This window comes from Pristiophorus japonicus, chromosome 8 (genome assembly GCF_044704955.1).
Source record: "Pristiophorus japonicus isolate sPriJap1 chromosome 8, sPriJap1.hap1, whole genome shotgun sequence".
In the NCBI taxonomy this organism is placed as follows: Eukaryota; Metazoa; Chordata; class Chondrichthyes; family Pristiophoridae; genus Pristiophorus; species Pristiophorus japonicus.
The window spans coordinates 24,994,282-25,011,372 of record NC_091984.1 but is presented as its reverse complement, the minus strand read 5'-3'; the positions used below and the strand labels follow the sequence as shown (position 1 = coordinate 25,011,372).

Below are 17,091 nucleotides of genomic sequence, written 5' to 3'. Positions count from 1 at the left end.
CTTCAGCATCTGCCTCCTCTCTGTGAGGCTCGAAATTGCTTTGATCCACCATGGACCGATCTTCCTCTGCCACGTGGTGGTTAGCAGGTTTTGCAGAGGTTGCAGCTAGTCTGGAAGCTCGTTGGAGGTGCCCCGTTGTTCCACAGCTCTTGCAAATATACCCTTTGAAGTGGCATGAATAGGTTGAATGGAAGCCTCCACAACGCCAACAAGGTGTGAATTGCCTTGCATTCATCCTTTGTTGCGGACTCTGATTCATCTGAGGCCTGCTGGCAGTTGCAGACTCATGGTTTCTGCCCTGTACATTTCTGCTCACAAACACAGTTCCAGTTAATTTATGAACATTGCTGGCACTTGTGTGCTGAGAGATTTGTTTGGTGTTATCACTGGTAGACATAAACACCTGTGCTATCACAATGGCCTTACGGAGGGTCGGTATCTCTAGAGTCAAAAGTTTTCGTAGCGTGGTCTCGTGGCCAATGCCCAGTACAAAACACGTCTCTGAGCATTTACTCCAGGCAGCCATCAAACTCACATTGTCCTGCAAGTCGCCTTAGCTCGGCGACGTAGCTCGCCACTTCCTGACCTTCAGATCGCTGGCACGCGTAGAACCGATACCTCGCCATCAGCAAGCTCTCCCTCGGGTTAAGATGCTCCTGAACCAGTTTACACAGCTCCTCATACGACTTATCTGTGGGTTTCACCGGAGCCAGAAGATTCTTTATGAAGCTGTAGGTCGGTGCCCCGCAGACTGTGAGGAGGACTGCTCTCCTTTTTGCAGCGCTTACTTCTCCATCCAGCTCGTTGGCTACGAAGTACTGGTCTAGCCGTTCGACATAGGCTTCCCAGTCCTCACCCTCCGAGAACTTCTCCAGGATGACCACAGTTTGCTGCATCTTTGCGTTGGATTCGTATACTCGTCGCCAGTTATTGTGTTCCTAACACAGATGAGACTGCACACACGGAGGTTAAAGTAACAGTGACCTCAGTCTTTATTAAGACACTCCAGAGTGAGGAACAAGCCTTAGGGGCCTGCTTATGTACAGTGCTCCCAAGGGATGCTGGGATCCCTTGGGACTTCACGGGATGCGCTCCCTGGTGGCGGAACATGGGAGTGCATGCTTTACGATGCACAACAAAGATCACCCCAACCTCTGTCGTTGAGCTGCAGTATGCAGACGACACCTGCATCTGTGCACATTCAGAGGCTGAACTGCAGGATATAGTCAATGTATTCACTGAGGCATATGAAAGCATGGGCCTTACGCTTAACATCCGTAAGGCAAAGGTCCTCCACCAGCCTGTCACCGCCGCACAGCACTGCCCTTCAATCATCAAGATCCACGGTGTGGCCCTGGACAACGTGGACCATTTCCCATATCTTGGGAGCCTCTTGTCAACAAAGGCAGACATTGAAGCGGAGATTTAGCATCGCCTCCAGTGCGCCAGCGCAGCCTTCGGACATCTGAGGAAAAGACTGTTTGAAGACCAGGCCCTCAAATCTACCACCAAACTCATGGTCCACAAGGCTGCAGTAATACCTGCCCTCCTGTATGGATCTGAGGCATGGACGATGTATAGAAGGCACCTCAAGTCACTGGAGATGTATCACCAATGATGTCTCCGCAAGATCCTGCAAATCCCCTGGGAGGACAGGCGCACCAACATCAGTGTCCTTGACCAGGCTAACATCCCCAGTATTGAAGCACTGACCACACTCGATCAGCTTCGCTGGGCAGGCCACATTGAACACATGCCAGATACGAGACTCCCTCAGCAAATGCTTTTTGCGGAGCTCCTTCATGGTAAACGAGCCAAAGGAGGACAGCGGAAATGTTATAAGGACACCTTCAAAGCCTCGCTGGTAAAGTGCGACATCACCACTGACACCTGGGAGACCCTGGTCGCAGACCGCCCGAGGTGGAGAAAGTCCATCCGGAAGGCCGTTGAGCTCTTCGAGTCTCAACGCAAAGAGCATGAAGAGGCCAAGCGCAGGCAGCAGAAGGAGCACGCGGCAAACCAACCCCACCGACCCCTTCCCTTGACGAATGTCTGTCTCACCTGTGACAGGGTCTGTGACTTTCGTATCGGACTGTTCAGCCATCAAAGAACTCACTTTGGGAGTGGAAGCAAGTCCTCCTTGATTCCGAGGGACTGCCTATGATGATGATGATGAAGGGCAACTAGGGATAAGTAAAACACGCGGATCTTGCTAGCTACATCTATATCTCGAGAATGAATTTAAAAAACTTGGCCCATGGAATTAATTCCTGCAATATGTTTTCTTTCCCATCTTGGCATGTACAATCTGATTTTCATAATACTGTTATTTTTCCTTCTACCACCTTACTGGCTACATCCTTGCTAACATTGCATTATATTAATTAGTACAGTGTTTTTGGCATCTTAAATAACTACTTTGTCAGCAATGTCAGCTGTATCTCATTTGGTAGTACTCTGAGTCAGAAGGTTGCGGGTTCAATTCCCACTCCAGGAACTTGAGCACATAAATCTAGGTTGACACTCCAGTGCAGTGCTGAGAGAGTGTCGGAGGTGCCGTCTTTCGGATGAGATGTTAAACCGAGGCCCTGTCTGCACTCTCAGGTGAATGTAAAAGATCCCATGGCACTATTTTGAAGAAGAGCAAGGGAGTTATCCCCAGTGTCCTGGCCAATATTTATCTCTCAATCAACATAACAAAACAGTTTATTTGGTCATTATCACATTGCTGTTTGTGGGAGCTTGCCGGGCACATGTTGGCTGCCGCGTTTCCCACATTACAACAGTGACTGCACTCCAAAAGTACTTAATTGGCTATAAAGCGCTTTGAGACGTCCGGTGGTCGTGAAAGGCGCTCTGTAAATGCAAGTCTTACTTTGTTTCATGCCCATATATGCCTTGTGCTGCACCGCCTTGACTCTATATGTGACTTCCTGTTCTGTTTGTTGTCTGCATTGTATTGCTGGATTGCTGGGAATTATCCTCAGACATCCAAAGTCTTAAAGCCTTTCCATAACCGTGTTAATCAGTGCCTTCAAGGCCTGGGATGTTTGAATTTGCCATTGATCCATTTCTTACAAATGCTGCACGCTCCACAGCTAGATTAACAAACTTTTCAACATTTATACCAGTAAAGTGTTTGTAAGTGTTAAAAGATTAATACATAGGAGTATCTTAATTGATGGTTTTTTTCATTCCCGTTAATGAAATAGCTTTCTTGGGAATCTCATGTTTCTAAATTATGTGTTTTTGCAACATTGTTAGCAAGTTGTTAAATTTTTAAAAGCATCATTCTGTCCAACACCCACTTAGCTATGAGTGTTACTCTTACTTTTGTGCTTCTCCCACATATATACAAATACATTTTCTAAAAAGCCTTTAATTTGAAGAAAGGCAGCATTATTAGACTATTAATTATAGTACATACCTCATCTAATGCTTTGGACTGTATGTAGTTGAAATAAGGAAATTCTTTGAAAACATTTCTGAATTGTGCAGCTTTGTACAAGCTTGTTAAGGACCAAGTCAATACCATTTCAATTACAGCATTTAGTATGTCGTTAAAAGTTTACTAATTAAATAGAAAGTTTAACTATGTGTACTCACTGTTCTATTCTCAACAGATCCAGTTTTCAACAGCAAGTAAACATTTTAAAAATAGAATGATATAGCATGTGCAGCTCTTGCCATCTAGTGGCAATACATTCCACAAGAAACAAGAAAGCTTGTATAGTCCATTACCATTATGGGGCCCTGGTATAGCTCTAGTTTTTAAAGAGTATTCTAAGTCATCTTGTGATCTTTTCATATATTTTTTGGAAAGGCTCCATTCAGGAGTCCTTTCACCTTATTACAATGTCACCATCATCATAGGCAGTCCCTCGAAACGAGGATGACTTGCTTCCACGCTGAAAATGGATGAGTTGACAGGTGTTTCAACCATATTCCGGATCCAGAACTAAATCTTGAAGGGTGGAAGATGCCTGTGCATGGATTTTTTTAACGTGTGGTGGTCGTTGCACCTCAGCCACCACACGGGCTTGACAGAGCTAGGTCTTGGTCCAGTGGCAAGGATTAACCAAGATGACTGGAGACCAGCTCTGCTACACGGACCTAGTGCGCACACGTATCGCAGTGTGGGCTGGCCCGTGCTGCCCCTGGGCCCTCACCTCTCCTGGGCCCCGATCACATCCTCTACGAACTCTTGCCGCTCCTTCGTCCTGACCTCGCCGCTCCTGCTGCACCTGCCCACACTGCAATCAGCCATCGCTCTCCTGCAACAGCTCGTGCTGCTCCCTGCAGTGGCACTGCTGCACGCTGCTCCATCTAATGGCCCCGGCCTCCCGCGCCAATTTCTGGGCCGGGCCGCCACACGCTGCTCCCTCTGATGGCCCCGGGCCCCGGGCCCCGGCCTGCTGATGGTCTTGCAGGCCAGGAGCGCGCCGCCGCACGCTGCTCCCTCTGTACATAATGCTTGGCTTCTTACAGCTGTTATGCATGTTTTGCTTCAAAAAATTATTCTAAAACCAAAAAAAAATAAGCCTAGGTTATTCTGTTTAGAGCCAAAGAATTAAATAGCTTAGTTTTAACAAATTAATCACTTTAATTCGATTATTAACAATGTTGAAAGGATACGTATTTCGGTAACTGCCCTCAAAGTTCCTGAACTCCTGCCTGTTGCATCTGTAAGTAAGAAGAAAGTTAAAAAAATCTATTATGAATCAAGAAAAAGTGGATTCTATTTCAGTTCTTATGTTGTTGTAAGTTATTCTTATGCAAATCTATTCACTTTTTTTGCCCAATTTGCTTATTTTTTCTTTCATTGCTTTTCCTGAGGGGGTTGGCTCATCTGGAGGTATATTTCCATATGTGCTAAAGACCTTTACCAAGTGGCTATTCTTTTTGTTTAAGCCTTACAGTGCGTGTTGATGGACAATTCAGCTGTGAATGACATCACAACTGAGTCCAATATTATACTCAGCCAAGTATACTCAGAAGTATTTCTAACAGGGATTGCTGCAAAATGATCAGGAGCAGGAATTAAGGCGCTACATAAATGCAAGTTCATTCTTTTCTTATTCTTTCAATCCATATTTACAATGAGCTATGTCATAAACCAAGGGTTGAACTAGGTAGTGTGTAGATACCAAACTACATTTTCTTATCTTAGAATTTTTGCATATGCACATAACTAGGAAGATCAGAGCACAGAAATAATAGAATGTGTACTAGTTGTAGAAAAAACATGATTACTGATATGTGTCGATCGTTATTATGGAATACTTTACTAACCTTTGTGAACCAACATTTTGTGTTGTTTATGTGAAAACTTCAAACAATTCCCTGCCCTCTCAATAGTCAGTTCAGTCTCCCCCTCAACCACTTGGTGTTCGCTTCAAACTGCCCTGCCACTGGTAATTCTCTCAAACCCCTCGTTCTCCATTAACTCGCTAAAAGAATATTTCCTTCTCTTCCTACCTCAGACCATCACTGATGCTATCTCCTCTTAGTTTTGCTCTTTCAATGTCAGGATGCACTGCACAGCAGGTTTATCCTGGTAGTATCACTTTCAATGATGCTGAGGATACAGAGAAGGAATTACCCCCATAGCACATCCCGCTGGTGCAACAGCAAGATTAAAGGAAAATAGCTGGAGTGATGCACAAAAAGGCAGGAAAAACTTTGATTTGAAAATTGCATACAGCACATTTCAGCCAGTATAGAAACAAAAAAAAGGAAAATGGAGTGGGGAAGGCTCATCACTGAATCCCATGGAACTATTTCCTCTTTCCCGCCTAGCAGGAATACCTGTTCCCCCACCCCACCCCGCGACCATTCCACCAGATTCAAATGACAGCAAGGGCTGGGCCCAGGAAACCAGCTGATTTCTCCACCGTCTGCCTACTATTGAACGTGGGGACTACCAGGAGAGAAAGGGTAGTATATCCTGGGGAAGAGACAGCAAGCCTGTTAGTGCCAATGTTGGAGGGAGAAGGCTCGCTCAGCAGTGAGCACTTCTTTTTTAATGGCCTCTCGAGGGTCAAAAGCCAATTAAGAACCTCTTGTCCAGATGTGCCCAAGAAGCTTTGAGGCACTTCTGCCCTTTTAATGACCCCTCATCCTCTGTGAGGCAGTGCAATGGGTGTCCCATTACAATATTGAATTTTGTTGGGCAGCACCAGGAATCCCACCCTGCAGAGTAAACTGGTCAACTTCAGTGAAACTGGGATCACAATGGGACTAAGATGACGGGCAGAATCCTGCTGCCACCACCATCCAGCGCAATAGGAAAATCCAGCCCTGGACTCATTAGCCTTGAGGAAAATGAAAGCCCACTTAATGAGGTTTAAAAGATACTAAATTAAATAGAAATGGCTAATCCAGCGTACTATTTCAAGTTGAATAATGAAGGACTGACAGGACTTTTCAGCCTCCAAAGCCAGCTGTAAGTTTCTCATGGCATTACATCATTTTTTACTGGTGCCTTCAACTATAATTCACAAAGGATGGAAAATTTGGCCAATTATATCTGCTATAATAATATCCTTTACCTTTTACATTAAGCGATTGTGGCATCATGGGAAGTACATGTGCTTTTTTTACAGACTGAGTGTCATTCTGATGCTTCTGTTTGGTACGATCTGTTGCACCATACTCATTGTGCTTTTCAGCAAAATTTCTAAAATCATATTTTTCATCATGTAACAGGGAGCTCTCAAGAAAAGGTGGGCAGTTAACAATTGTTGGATCATTTGCTGCTTTGGTTGGCATCGGCATTTTAAATAATCTATAGGAAAAGAGAGAAGTGCATTTAAAAGTGTTAAATATTTCAGATCTTAGGAAACATTATTTTGATTTGGCAAATGAATACAATGAGGTTATTCATCAAACTTTTTAAAATACCAGTAAAACAATTCCAAGTATTTTTGAAGGTTTTAGATGTGTAGTTAAAAAGATCTGAAGAAAAAATATTTGTTTTCACTGAGGAAGATAATTGATGAGATTTGGAGCTTTTGAATGCCTCAAGGGGACTTATGTCAGGTTTCAACATGCGTGAATTATGCTGAGGCCTTTCAAGGGCATCTCCAACAAGTGAGAGTCTAACCACCCCCCCATGATAGTTAACGGCATTCCAATCGCCGAATCTCCCACCATCAACATCCTGAGGGGTCACCATTGACCAGAAACCAGGATCAGCCACATAAGTACCGTGGCAACAAGAGCGGGTCAGAGACTGGGTATTCTGCGGCGAGTGTGTCACTTCCTGACTCCACCATCTACAAGGCAAAAGTCAGGAGTGTGCTGGAATATTTTTTCACTTGCCTGGATGAGTGCAGCGCCAACAACACTCAAGGTGTTCAACATCCAGGACAAAGCAGCCCGCTTGATTGGCACCCCATCCATCACCTTAAACATTCACTCATTCCACCCAGTGCACTGTCTACAAGATGCACTGCAGCAACTCGCCAAGGCTTCTTCGGCAGCACTTCCAAAACCAGGGTCCTCTACCACCTAGGACAATGGCAGCAGGCACATGGGAGCACCATCACCTGCAAGTTCCCCTCCAAGTTACATGCCATCCTGACTTGGAAATATATCACTGTTCCTTCATTGTTGCTGGATCAAAATCCTGGAACTCCCTCCCTAACAAAACTGTGGGAATTCCTTTACCACAAAGACTGCAGCAGTTTAAGAAGGCAGTTCACCACCACCTTCTCAAGGGTAATTCACGGAAACCTCCCCCAACGCAGACCCATGGTGGGAGGGCAAGCACAAGCCCACCTCAATTGAAATTTAATGACCTAATCCAAATGAAGTGGGCTCCGAAGCCTCTCCCTGGTATAAATGGAACTTATGGCCTCTCCATTGCAGGGCCAAGAGGACTCAGCCTAGTTTTAAATTTATTTTCCTAATTTATATCCCTTCCATTGAAAATTCGTTGATGGAACACAGTTTTGTGGATCTCAAATGCCCTCAGGGATCTCACCCAAGATGACCAGGAGATCCAAGAGCTAATAAATCGCAAGCACAGGGCATTTCTAAACCTAAAACAACAAACAAACTCGGGAGCAGCAAAGCAACGTTGCAGACGGCTTAAGACCAAGGTCCAACAAAAAACCCGGGACCTATAGATGGTGGGTGGAGAAAGCACAGGAGAGTCAGTAGCTGGCCGACAGCCATGATGTGCAAGGATTCTTCACCGTAATCAAGTCCACCTATGGCCCAAGCACTCAAGGCCCTACCCCACTGCTGGCCAAGAATGAGACGACACTCATGAAGGACACCGAGGCAGTCAGGACCCGCTGGAAGGAACACTTCGAAGACATCCTTAACCAAGAGTCTGCCTTTGACACGAGTGACCTCGACTCCATCCCGCAGCATGCTGCCCGCCACCATCTCAGCAAAACCCCAGCCCTGTAGAAAAGTCCTTCCGTCAGCTCAAGAACAACAAGGCATCGGGAGCGGATGGAATCCCCGCTGAGGCACTGAAGTATGGCGGAGAAGCACTATTGGCACGAATGCATGACTTCATCTCTCTCATCTGGAACGAGGAGAGCATGCCGGGAGATCTCAGAGATGCAGTAATCGTGACCATCTTTTAAAAAAAAAGAGGACAAGTCCGACTGCAGCAACTATAGAGGAATCTCCCTGTTATCAGCCACTAGGAAGGTCATCGCTAGAATCCTCCTCAATCTTCTCCCTGTGGCTGAGGAGCTCCTTCCGGAGCCACAGTGCGGATTCCGTCCACTACAGGGTACAACGGACATGATCTTTACGTCGCGACAACTGCGAGAGAAATGCAGGGAACAGCACCAACCCTTGTACATGGCCTTCTTTGACCTTACAAAGGTCTTTGACACTGTTAACCGCGAGGGACTTTGGAGCATCCTCTCCGTTTCGGCTTCCCCCAAAAGTTTGTCACCATCCTCCGCCTGCTCCACGATGACATGCAAGCCGTGATCCTGGCCAACGGATCCACTACAGACCCAATCCACGTCCGAACCGGGGTCAAGCAGGGCTGTGTCATCGCGCCAACCCTCTTCTCGATCTTCCTCGCTGCAATGCTCCACCTCACACTTAAAAAGCTCCCTGCTGGAGTGAAACTAAACTACAGAACCAGTGGGAAGCTGTTCAACCTTCATTGCCTCCAGGCCAGATCCAAGACGGTCCTATCCTGTGTCATCGAGCTACAGTACGCAGACGATGCTTGCATCTGTGCACATTCAGAGACTGAACTTCAAGTCATAGTCAACATCTTCACCGAGGCATACGAAAGCATGGGCCTTACACTAAACATCCGTAAGACAAAGGTCCTCCACCAACCTGACCCCGCCGACAGCACTGCCACCCAGTCATGAAGATCCATGGCGTAGCCCTGGACAACGTGGACCACTTTCCATACTTCGGGAGCTTATCATCAGTAAGGGCAGACATCAACGACGAGGTTTAACACCGCCTCCAGTGCGCCAGCGCAGCCTTTGGCCGCCTGAAGAAGAGAGTGTTCGAAGATCAGGCCCTCAAATCTGGCACCAAGCTTATGGTCTACAGGGCTGTAGTGATACTCGCCCTCCTGTATGGCTCAGAGACGTCGACCATACACAGTAGACACCTCAAATCGCCAGAGAAATATCACCAATGATGTCACCGTAAGATCCTGCAAATCCCCTGGGAGGACAGACGCACCAACATCAGTGTCCTCGATCGGGCCAACATCCCCAGCATCGAAGCATTGACCACGCTCGACCAGCTCTGTTGGGCGGGCCACATTGTTCGCATGCCTGACACAAGACTCCCAAAGCAAGCGCTCTACTCGGAACTCCTACATGGCAAGCGAGCCCCAGGTGGGCAGAGGAAATGTTTCAAGAACACCCTCAAAGTCTCCTTGATAAAATGCAACATCCCCACTGACACTTGGGAGTCCCTGGCCAAAGACCGCCCTAAGTGGAGGAAGAGCATCCGGGAAGGCACTGACACCTCGAGTCTTCTTGCCAAGAGCATGCATAAAGCAAGCACAGGCAGTGGAAGGAGCGTGCGGTAAACCAGTTTCCCCACCCACCCTTTCTTTCAACGACTATCTGTCCCACCTGTGACAGAGACTGTAATTCCTGTATTAGACTGTTCAGTCACCTAAGAACTCACTTTTAGAGTGGAAGCAAGTCTTCCTTGATTTTGAGGGACTGCCTATGATGATGATGGATGGGCACTTGAAATGCCGTAACCTGCAGGGTTACAGACCGAGAGTTGGTAAGTGGGATTAGACTGGATAACCTCTTGTTGGCTGGCGCAGATATAATGGTAAGTACTGCAGGGAATCGAATACGGCCAGGGTGATCTCCTGGACTAGTTTCGATTGCCTGGATGGGTTGGAGAGGAATTTTCCCAGATTTTTTTCTCCTATTGGCCTGGGTTTTTATGTTTTTTTTGCCTCTCCCAGGTCACCTTACTTAAGGAAGGATATACTAGCTTTGGAGGGGGTACAGAGACGATTCACGTGGCTGATTCCGGATATGAGGGGGTTACCTTATGATAGATTGAGTCGACTGGGTCTTTACTCGTTGGAGTTCAGAAGGATGAGGGGTGATCTTATAGAAACATTTAAAATAATGAAAGGGATAGACAAGATAGAGGCAGAGAGGTTGTTTCCACTGGTCGGGGAGACTAGAACTGGGGGAAACAGTCTCAAAATACGGGAGAGCCAATTTAAAACCGAGTTGAGAAGGAATTTCTTCTCTCAGAGGGTTGTGAATCTGTGAAATTCTCTGCCCAAGGAAGCAGTTGAGGTTAGCTCATTGAATGTATTCAAATCACAGATAGATAGATTTTTAACCAATAAGGGAATTAAGGATTATGGGGAGCGGGCGGATAAGTGGAGCTGAGTCCACGGCCAGATCAGCCATGATCTTGTTGAATGGCGGAGCAGGCTCGAGGGGCTAGATGGCCTATTCCTGTTCCTAATTCTTATGTTCTTATGTTCTTATGGCATGACTCCGGTTGGGATGGAGTGTAGAATGTTGCGGTGCAAGGGGTGTCGCAGTTGTGTGGGGCGGACTATTTGTGCCAGATGCTCTTTACCTTTCCGCCATGGTTTATTGTTCATAGGTTTATATGTAACCTTCTGGGGTGCTGACCAAGGGCCGTGTGGCTCTTTGTCGGCCGGCACAGTCACGATGGGCCGAAATGAACTCCTTCTGCGCTGTAGATTTCTATGTTTCTCTGTTTCTATGGAAACATCACAGCCGATTCTGTTCTTACTGCAAATACATACAGGAACAGTTCCAGCAGCAGCCACCAGCAAGCAATCAAACCATGATCTGGATTTTGCCGGCACTCAGAGGTGGGTTCGGAAGCGGGTCCAATGTCAAAATCTAATAGATTGACAGAGGGCGGGATTCCGCTCTAAGTCCGCCTCCGTGTCAGTTTCCCAAGTGTCGGGTCTGCCTGCACTTTACAGACCCGACACTAAGCGGCGGGTGAACTAATTGAAGTAGTTAAGGGAGTGTTTAGAGGTACTCAAACAGCATTTTACCATCTACTTACCATTTTTCCAGCTTTTTTATGGCGCTCGGGAATCACGTCAGCTAAGTTGGTCGGGTTTTCAATGACTCTCCATCGCTCTGAATAGGTGACAGCTGCAAAAGTGGTATAAAAGCTACCATTTCACAGCTGTGTACTTTTCAATGTTAGAAGTTAGAGCTTTCAGGATTTGGAATACACTTTTGAGCTTTAGGAAGATTGGAAGTGTTTGTATAAACTCTCTATCCACTGTCACCTCCTTGGAGCAACCTCTCTCACCATTGACAGATCGCTTTTGTCATCTCAACTTCAGCTGCCATCTAGTCCAGCAGCATCGGTGCCCTTGAAAAAAGAACTCACCTTGATCCTCAGAATCCCACCACGATCAGCCCCAACACCAACATCACCAGGCACACCAAAAACAATACCAACTTCTCCACAATCACCTGATGCTTCACAGGACACAGGGCATCAGCACCCGATCACATTGCTGTCCGGGAGGCCAGGGATCGCCTTGCCATGCCCAGATTTACTTCAGTTGACGCTGTACACGCTGCCTGCCACATGATGCGCCAGGTTGGCACCACCCCACACCAGCACCATAAAGCATCCCTGCAATGCCCAATCCATTCCTTTCACACTCATCACCATTGACAGGGTGGTACCATTATGTCTCACCATTCACTACAACGCATTAAGCCACTTCCAAAGGGGCACACAAATCTGTCCAAGGTGTTCAATGTTTGACAACACATTAGCAGAAACTCTACATAAACATTGGCTAAAAAACCGAAGTGCCTACCCTTGTGTGTTCTTAGTGGGTAGGACTGGACAAGGATGAGGGTGAGTGTGAGGGGTGGCTAGTGAGATGGGGATGTGATAATGTAGATAGAGGGATGGGTGGAGCTGCAAGTAAGTTGGTGTAAGGATGTGCACGAGTAGGATAGGGATATGATGAGTGGCACAGCAGGATGAGGTCGAGTGTGGCTTTGCAGTAATGTTTCATGATCTACTGAGATCATTGAAAGGTTTGCGTCACTGCAGCCATGTCTTCCTGTTGACATCCCTGCTTGTGGTCTCCTGTGCAATGTGTAACCAGGTTGCGTTGGTGTCCTGGGGAGGTCTCTTCCGCTCATTGGAAGGGAAGAGAACCTTTGTGTGCGCTCCCACAACTCCCTCCATAAGCATATTGAGGGAATCGTGGGAGAGCCTGGGTGCAGCCATGCACCTTTGTGCAGTGCTTGTCAGTGTTTGCAGCATCTCAATGCTGCAGAACACTGACAGCACAACTGTCACAATGAATGTGAGCATGGTCCCTTTAAGGAAACCAGCTGATGATGTATCATCAAATGATGTCATCAGACCTGCTTACTTTTAATTGGCCGGGAACCTCACAGGGCGGGCTTAACAAGCCCAATCGGGGCAAAATAACTTCAACAGAGCACGATGGAACCGGGAACAAGGTCGCAGTCCGTTACCTACCGCGGCCGCACTTAGCCCGCTTCAGTAGGCGAAATCGCGGCCCATATTTCCGCTACATAACCCAGAGGCATTCATGCCAATTCCAGTGCCTCTACCACTGCCCCCATTGAGGTCAGCTTACTTTGCAGACGTGGGACTGCACCAAGGAGGTTCAATGTTTGTATGGCTCAGCTACACATTGGATAAACTCACTGAACCATTTGGGGAAGCAAAGACTATGGGGTTAATTTTAATATAGCCTGCCCAATGGGAAACTGAGGCGATTGGATCCACCAACCAGTGCATATAGTGTATTTGGATTTCCAAAAGGCATTTGATAAGGTGCTACACAAGATAAGGGCTCATAGGTTGGAGGTAATATATTAGCATGGCTAGAGGATTGGTTAATGGACAGAAAACAGAGAGTAGGGATAAACGGGTTGTTTTCCGGTTGGCAGGCTGTAACCAGTGGGGTGCCGCAAGGATCAGTGCTTGGAACTCAGTAATTTACAATCTATATTGATGACTTAGATGAAAGGATCGAATGCAATGTATCCAAGTTTGCTGATGATACAAAGCTAGGTGGGAAAGTAAGCTGTGAGGAGGACACAAAGAGCCTACAAAGGGATATAGAGAGGTTAAGTGAATGGGCAATAAGGTGGAAGATTGAGTATAATGTTGGGAATTGTGAGGTTATTCACTCTCGTAGGAAGAAAAGAAAAATAGAATATTTTTAAAATGATGAGAAACTATTAAATGTTGGTGTTCAGAGATTTAGGTGCTCTTGTGCAGGAAACACAGAAAGTTAACGTGCAGGTACAGCAAGCAATAAGGAAGGCAAATGGCATGTTGGCCTTTATTGCAAGGGGGATGGAGTACAAAAGTAAGGAAATCTTGCAACAATTGTACAGGGCTTTGGTGAGACCACACTTGGGAGTACTGTGCATAGTTTTGGTCTCCTTATCTGAGAAGCACATACTTGCCTTAGAGGTGGTGCAACGAAGGTTCACGAGATTGATTCCTGGGATGAGAGGCTTGTCCTATGAGGAAAGATTGTGTAGAATCTAGAACTAAGGAGCATACTCTCAGGATAAGGGGTTTGCCATTTAAGAGGGTTGTGAATCATGGAATTCTCTACCCCATAGGGCTGTGGATGCTGAGTTGTTGAATATATTCAAGGCTGAGATAGATAGATTTTTGGACTGTTGGAGAATCAAGGGATATGGGGATCGGGCAGGAAAGTGGTGTTGAGGTCGAAGATCAGTCTTATTGAATGGCGGAGCAGGCTCGAAGAACTGCATGGCCTACTCCTGCTCCTAATTCTTATGTTCTTATATTAACCCCCCCCCCGCCAATTCTATCTTCCACTGATGTCAATGGAAAGTAAAAATAAGATGGGATGTAAAACAGTCGGCTATTCCGATCTCTTTAGTTGAGTTAAGTTAAAATTAAAAATTACCACTCCCCCCGCCCTCTTAATCATCACCTTGACTGACTGCTTATTTGGGCATTTGGAAATTTGATTCCAGAATTGTACAATTATTGTCAAGTCTTGCTGCAGAAAAACACAGGGAGCTCTGCATAATACAAAATGAAGAAGATTACCTTTTTCTGAACAAAGAGTTAGCACTTTCATCCTTCTCCTCAGGGTTATGATGTGAAGTACTAAGACAATTCAAATTATCAAATGTCTCTTCATGCTGATGTCTGCTGTGACCTTTACTGTTGTCATTTAACAGGATGGTTGAAGGAATAGAATTGTCACTTCTGAACCTAAACTGAGATTGATCTTTTAGGGAGTTATTTAACCCTATTTCAAATGTTTTACGTTTGATTGGGGTCTGCATATATTGGCAATCAAAAACCATTTGTGACTGGCATTCATTTTCAGCTTTCTTCTTTAAAGGTGGTATAAATTTCTTTTGTGACTGATTGATGCCTGCAAAAATAAAGTATAAAGTATGATATACAGTCTGACAGGACAAGGAGTAAATCAGGATCAACAAGATTTCATTGAATTAAAAAAAATAGAAAATATTCTTAGTAAAGTTAGTTGAATAATAATATAATTTTAAAAGTTTGATACAATACATACAGTTTTGGCCCCAGTGCAGTGAGCTTGCCTTCAACCAGTATGTAAAGATTAAGCAACAACAAATAAGCATTAGCAGTTAACACACTTTCTCCACACTACTATGATTCAGGTCCAAGCTTCGGTACTGGCTGATGATTCAAATCTGGGGTTCAACTGATAGTTATATCAGAAAGCACAGTGGAAATAGAGTTCATAATAGCTTTTAAGGGTAATAACATTGTTAAGGGTTATGGGAAGAGTGCAGGGGAATGAGATTAAGTGGATTGCTCTTTCAGAAAGCTGGTGCAGGCATCACGGGCCTAATGTTCTCTTTCTATTCTGTAAAATTCGGTGTTTCGAGCATTCTATATTGTTTTGATGCAGTGAATCGTACAAAGTATCTGTTTGTTAACAATTACATAATTCCAAAACAAAAAATATCTCCTGTACACTGGATTTATTCTTTAACTACTTTATACTTTTTAACATTCTCAGAACTGCCTCACATTTCTTTATCATCTTTAACTTTTTCTTTTCACTTATAGCTGTGTTTTATCCTTCAGCTTTTATAAAACTCCACATTGTCAAACATTTATGTAACAAGTTTAACCTTCAGTTTACACTAAGTTACTCTGATGATTTATTCTACAGTTTTTCTCTTACCTGCTTATCTTCAAACACTTGCACATGATTCCTTCTTTACTATCAGTTGGATATATTTTAAATTTATACAATTTACCCATAAATCAGTTGGGATACATAGAAAACAACCCCAAAACTGAACAGTGATAAAGTATGACAGAAGGAACAGAAAAGTGAAACTGTAATTAAAAAAGGCTGTGAATTACAAGCATAGTGGCAAAAATAGCTGATCTGTATCAGTCCACATTGCTGCATTTTATCTACATTTTCATCATACATATATTTTTCACGGCAGATTTAATGAGGTTCTGCTGCCGTGAGCACAGGGTGCGAAATTGAGTATGCAAGCTAGCAAGCTGCATTTCCTGGTCAGGAAAAACGCCAGCATTTTTCAGTCTGCAATGGTGGCCAGCACAAACCTCCTAAGGCTCCTAAAATTATTCAAATTGGTCCCTCATTGATTTTGTGGTTTTCTAGCTGCTTTCTTACTGGCAGCAGTGTTTGCCCATTTGAACTAGTTCTGCAGTGTTTGGACGGCCTGGTCTGCTGGAATAGGCTTCTAAAATGTGAATAAAACTGTAATTTTTGGTTGGAAAGTTTAATCTCTAATGTTATTAATGTTGTTGTTTGGGCCTGATGTTTTTTTTATTTGTAACATGCTACCGTTGCTGTTTTGTTTGCAACAACCAAAATGGGTGAGGTGGAAATTCTTTTGAGAGTTCCAATGGCACTCCTAAATTTAAAGAGGAGTTCTTGAAGGTACAAGAAATGCCAACTCACAGTAATTTAGGCATCATGCACCCACCTGTCTGGACGTGCAATCATTGACCCAGATAGTGCTTTTAGGGCAGGTCAGAGGAGAGCTGTTCGACATCTCCACTTCACAGAGTAGGTTGTCGCTTCTCATGGGTGTGCATTAAACTTGTACCCTATTGGAACCTTCCATGCTATCAGCCATATGTGCTTTATGTCAAATCAGTCAATCAGCTGTCCACAGATGCATCAAACAGATGATCAAGGCCTTGTTTAGAATAGACGACACATTCATCACTTTTCCTGTAGAAAGCAGGCATCAGCTCAGCAAGGTTCACAATGTTTCCCAGATACCAAGTTCCTAAGATTGGAGAGCATCATAGATATAACGCATATATTGTGCAGACAGTTGAGCTTGGCCACCATCTCTTGAAAGTCAAAATATACTGCTGTTCTCTGGCAAACGGGGCAACCTTCTTTGCACCACTTTGCCAGGCATTAAACAGGGAGTCAAATGCTGAACTACTTCATACTTGAGCACACTTTGTGCTTCCAAAATGGATTTCCTTTCCATCATTTTGACATTTTGAAACTTTATAAAGGTTGAAACAATATTTCCCCCCATAAGCAACCAATCACTTTAAATG

The 17,091-nt window shown here is 45.0% G+C and overlaps 1 protein-coding gene across 9 annotated transcripts in view; it reads right to left on the bottom strand.

Annotated features, from left to right (window-relative positions):
- hfm1 (helicase for meiosis 1) overlaps positions 1 to 17,091 on the bottom strand; it is a 202,633-nt gene that overhangs the window by 172,651 nt on the left and 12,891 nt on the right. For 6 of the 9 annotated variants that reach the window (XR_011594031.1, XR_011594029.1, XR_011594030.1 and 3 more), the window contains exons 4-7: positions 14,581 to 14,914; positions 6,552 to 6,787; positions 4,636 to 4,683; positions 3,428 to 3,498 (exon numbers count right to left, since the gene is read on the bottom strand). Coding sequence is in view for 5 of the 9 variants with exons in the window: in XM_070886575.1 (XP_070742676.1) it covers positions 3,428 to 3,498; positions 4,636 to 4,683; positions 6,552 to 6,787; positions 14,581 to 14,914 (689 nt within the window). In the remaining 4 variants the exon portion in view is untranslated. Of the gene's footprint in view, positions 1 to 3,427; positions 3,499 to 4,635; positions 4,684 to 6,551; positions 6,788 to 14,580; positions 14,915 to 16,496; positions 16,675 to 17,091 lie in introns of those variants that run through there. The other 3 variants (XM_070886576.1, XM_070886580.1, XM_070886579.1) reach the window with 3 other exon arrangements.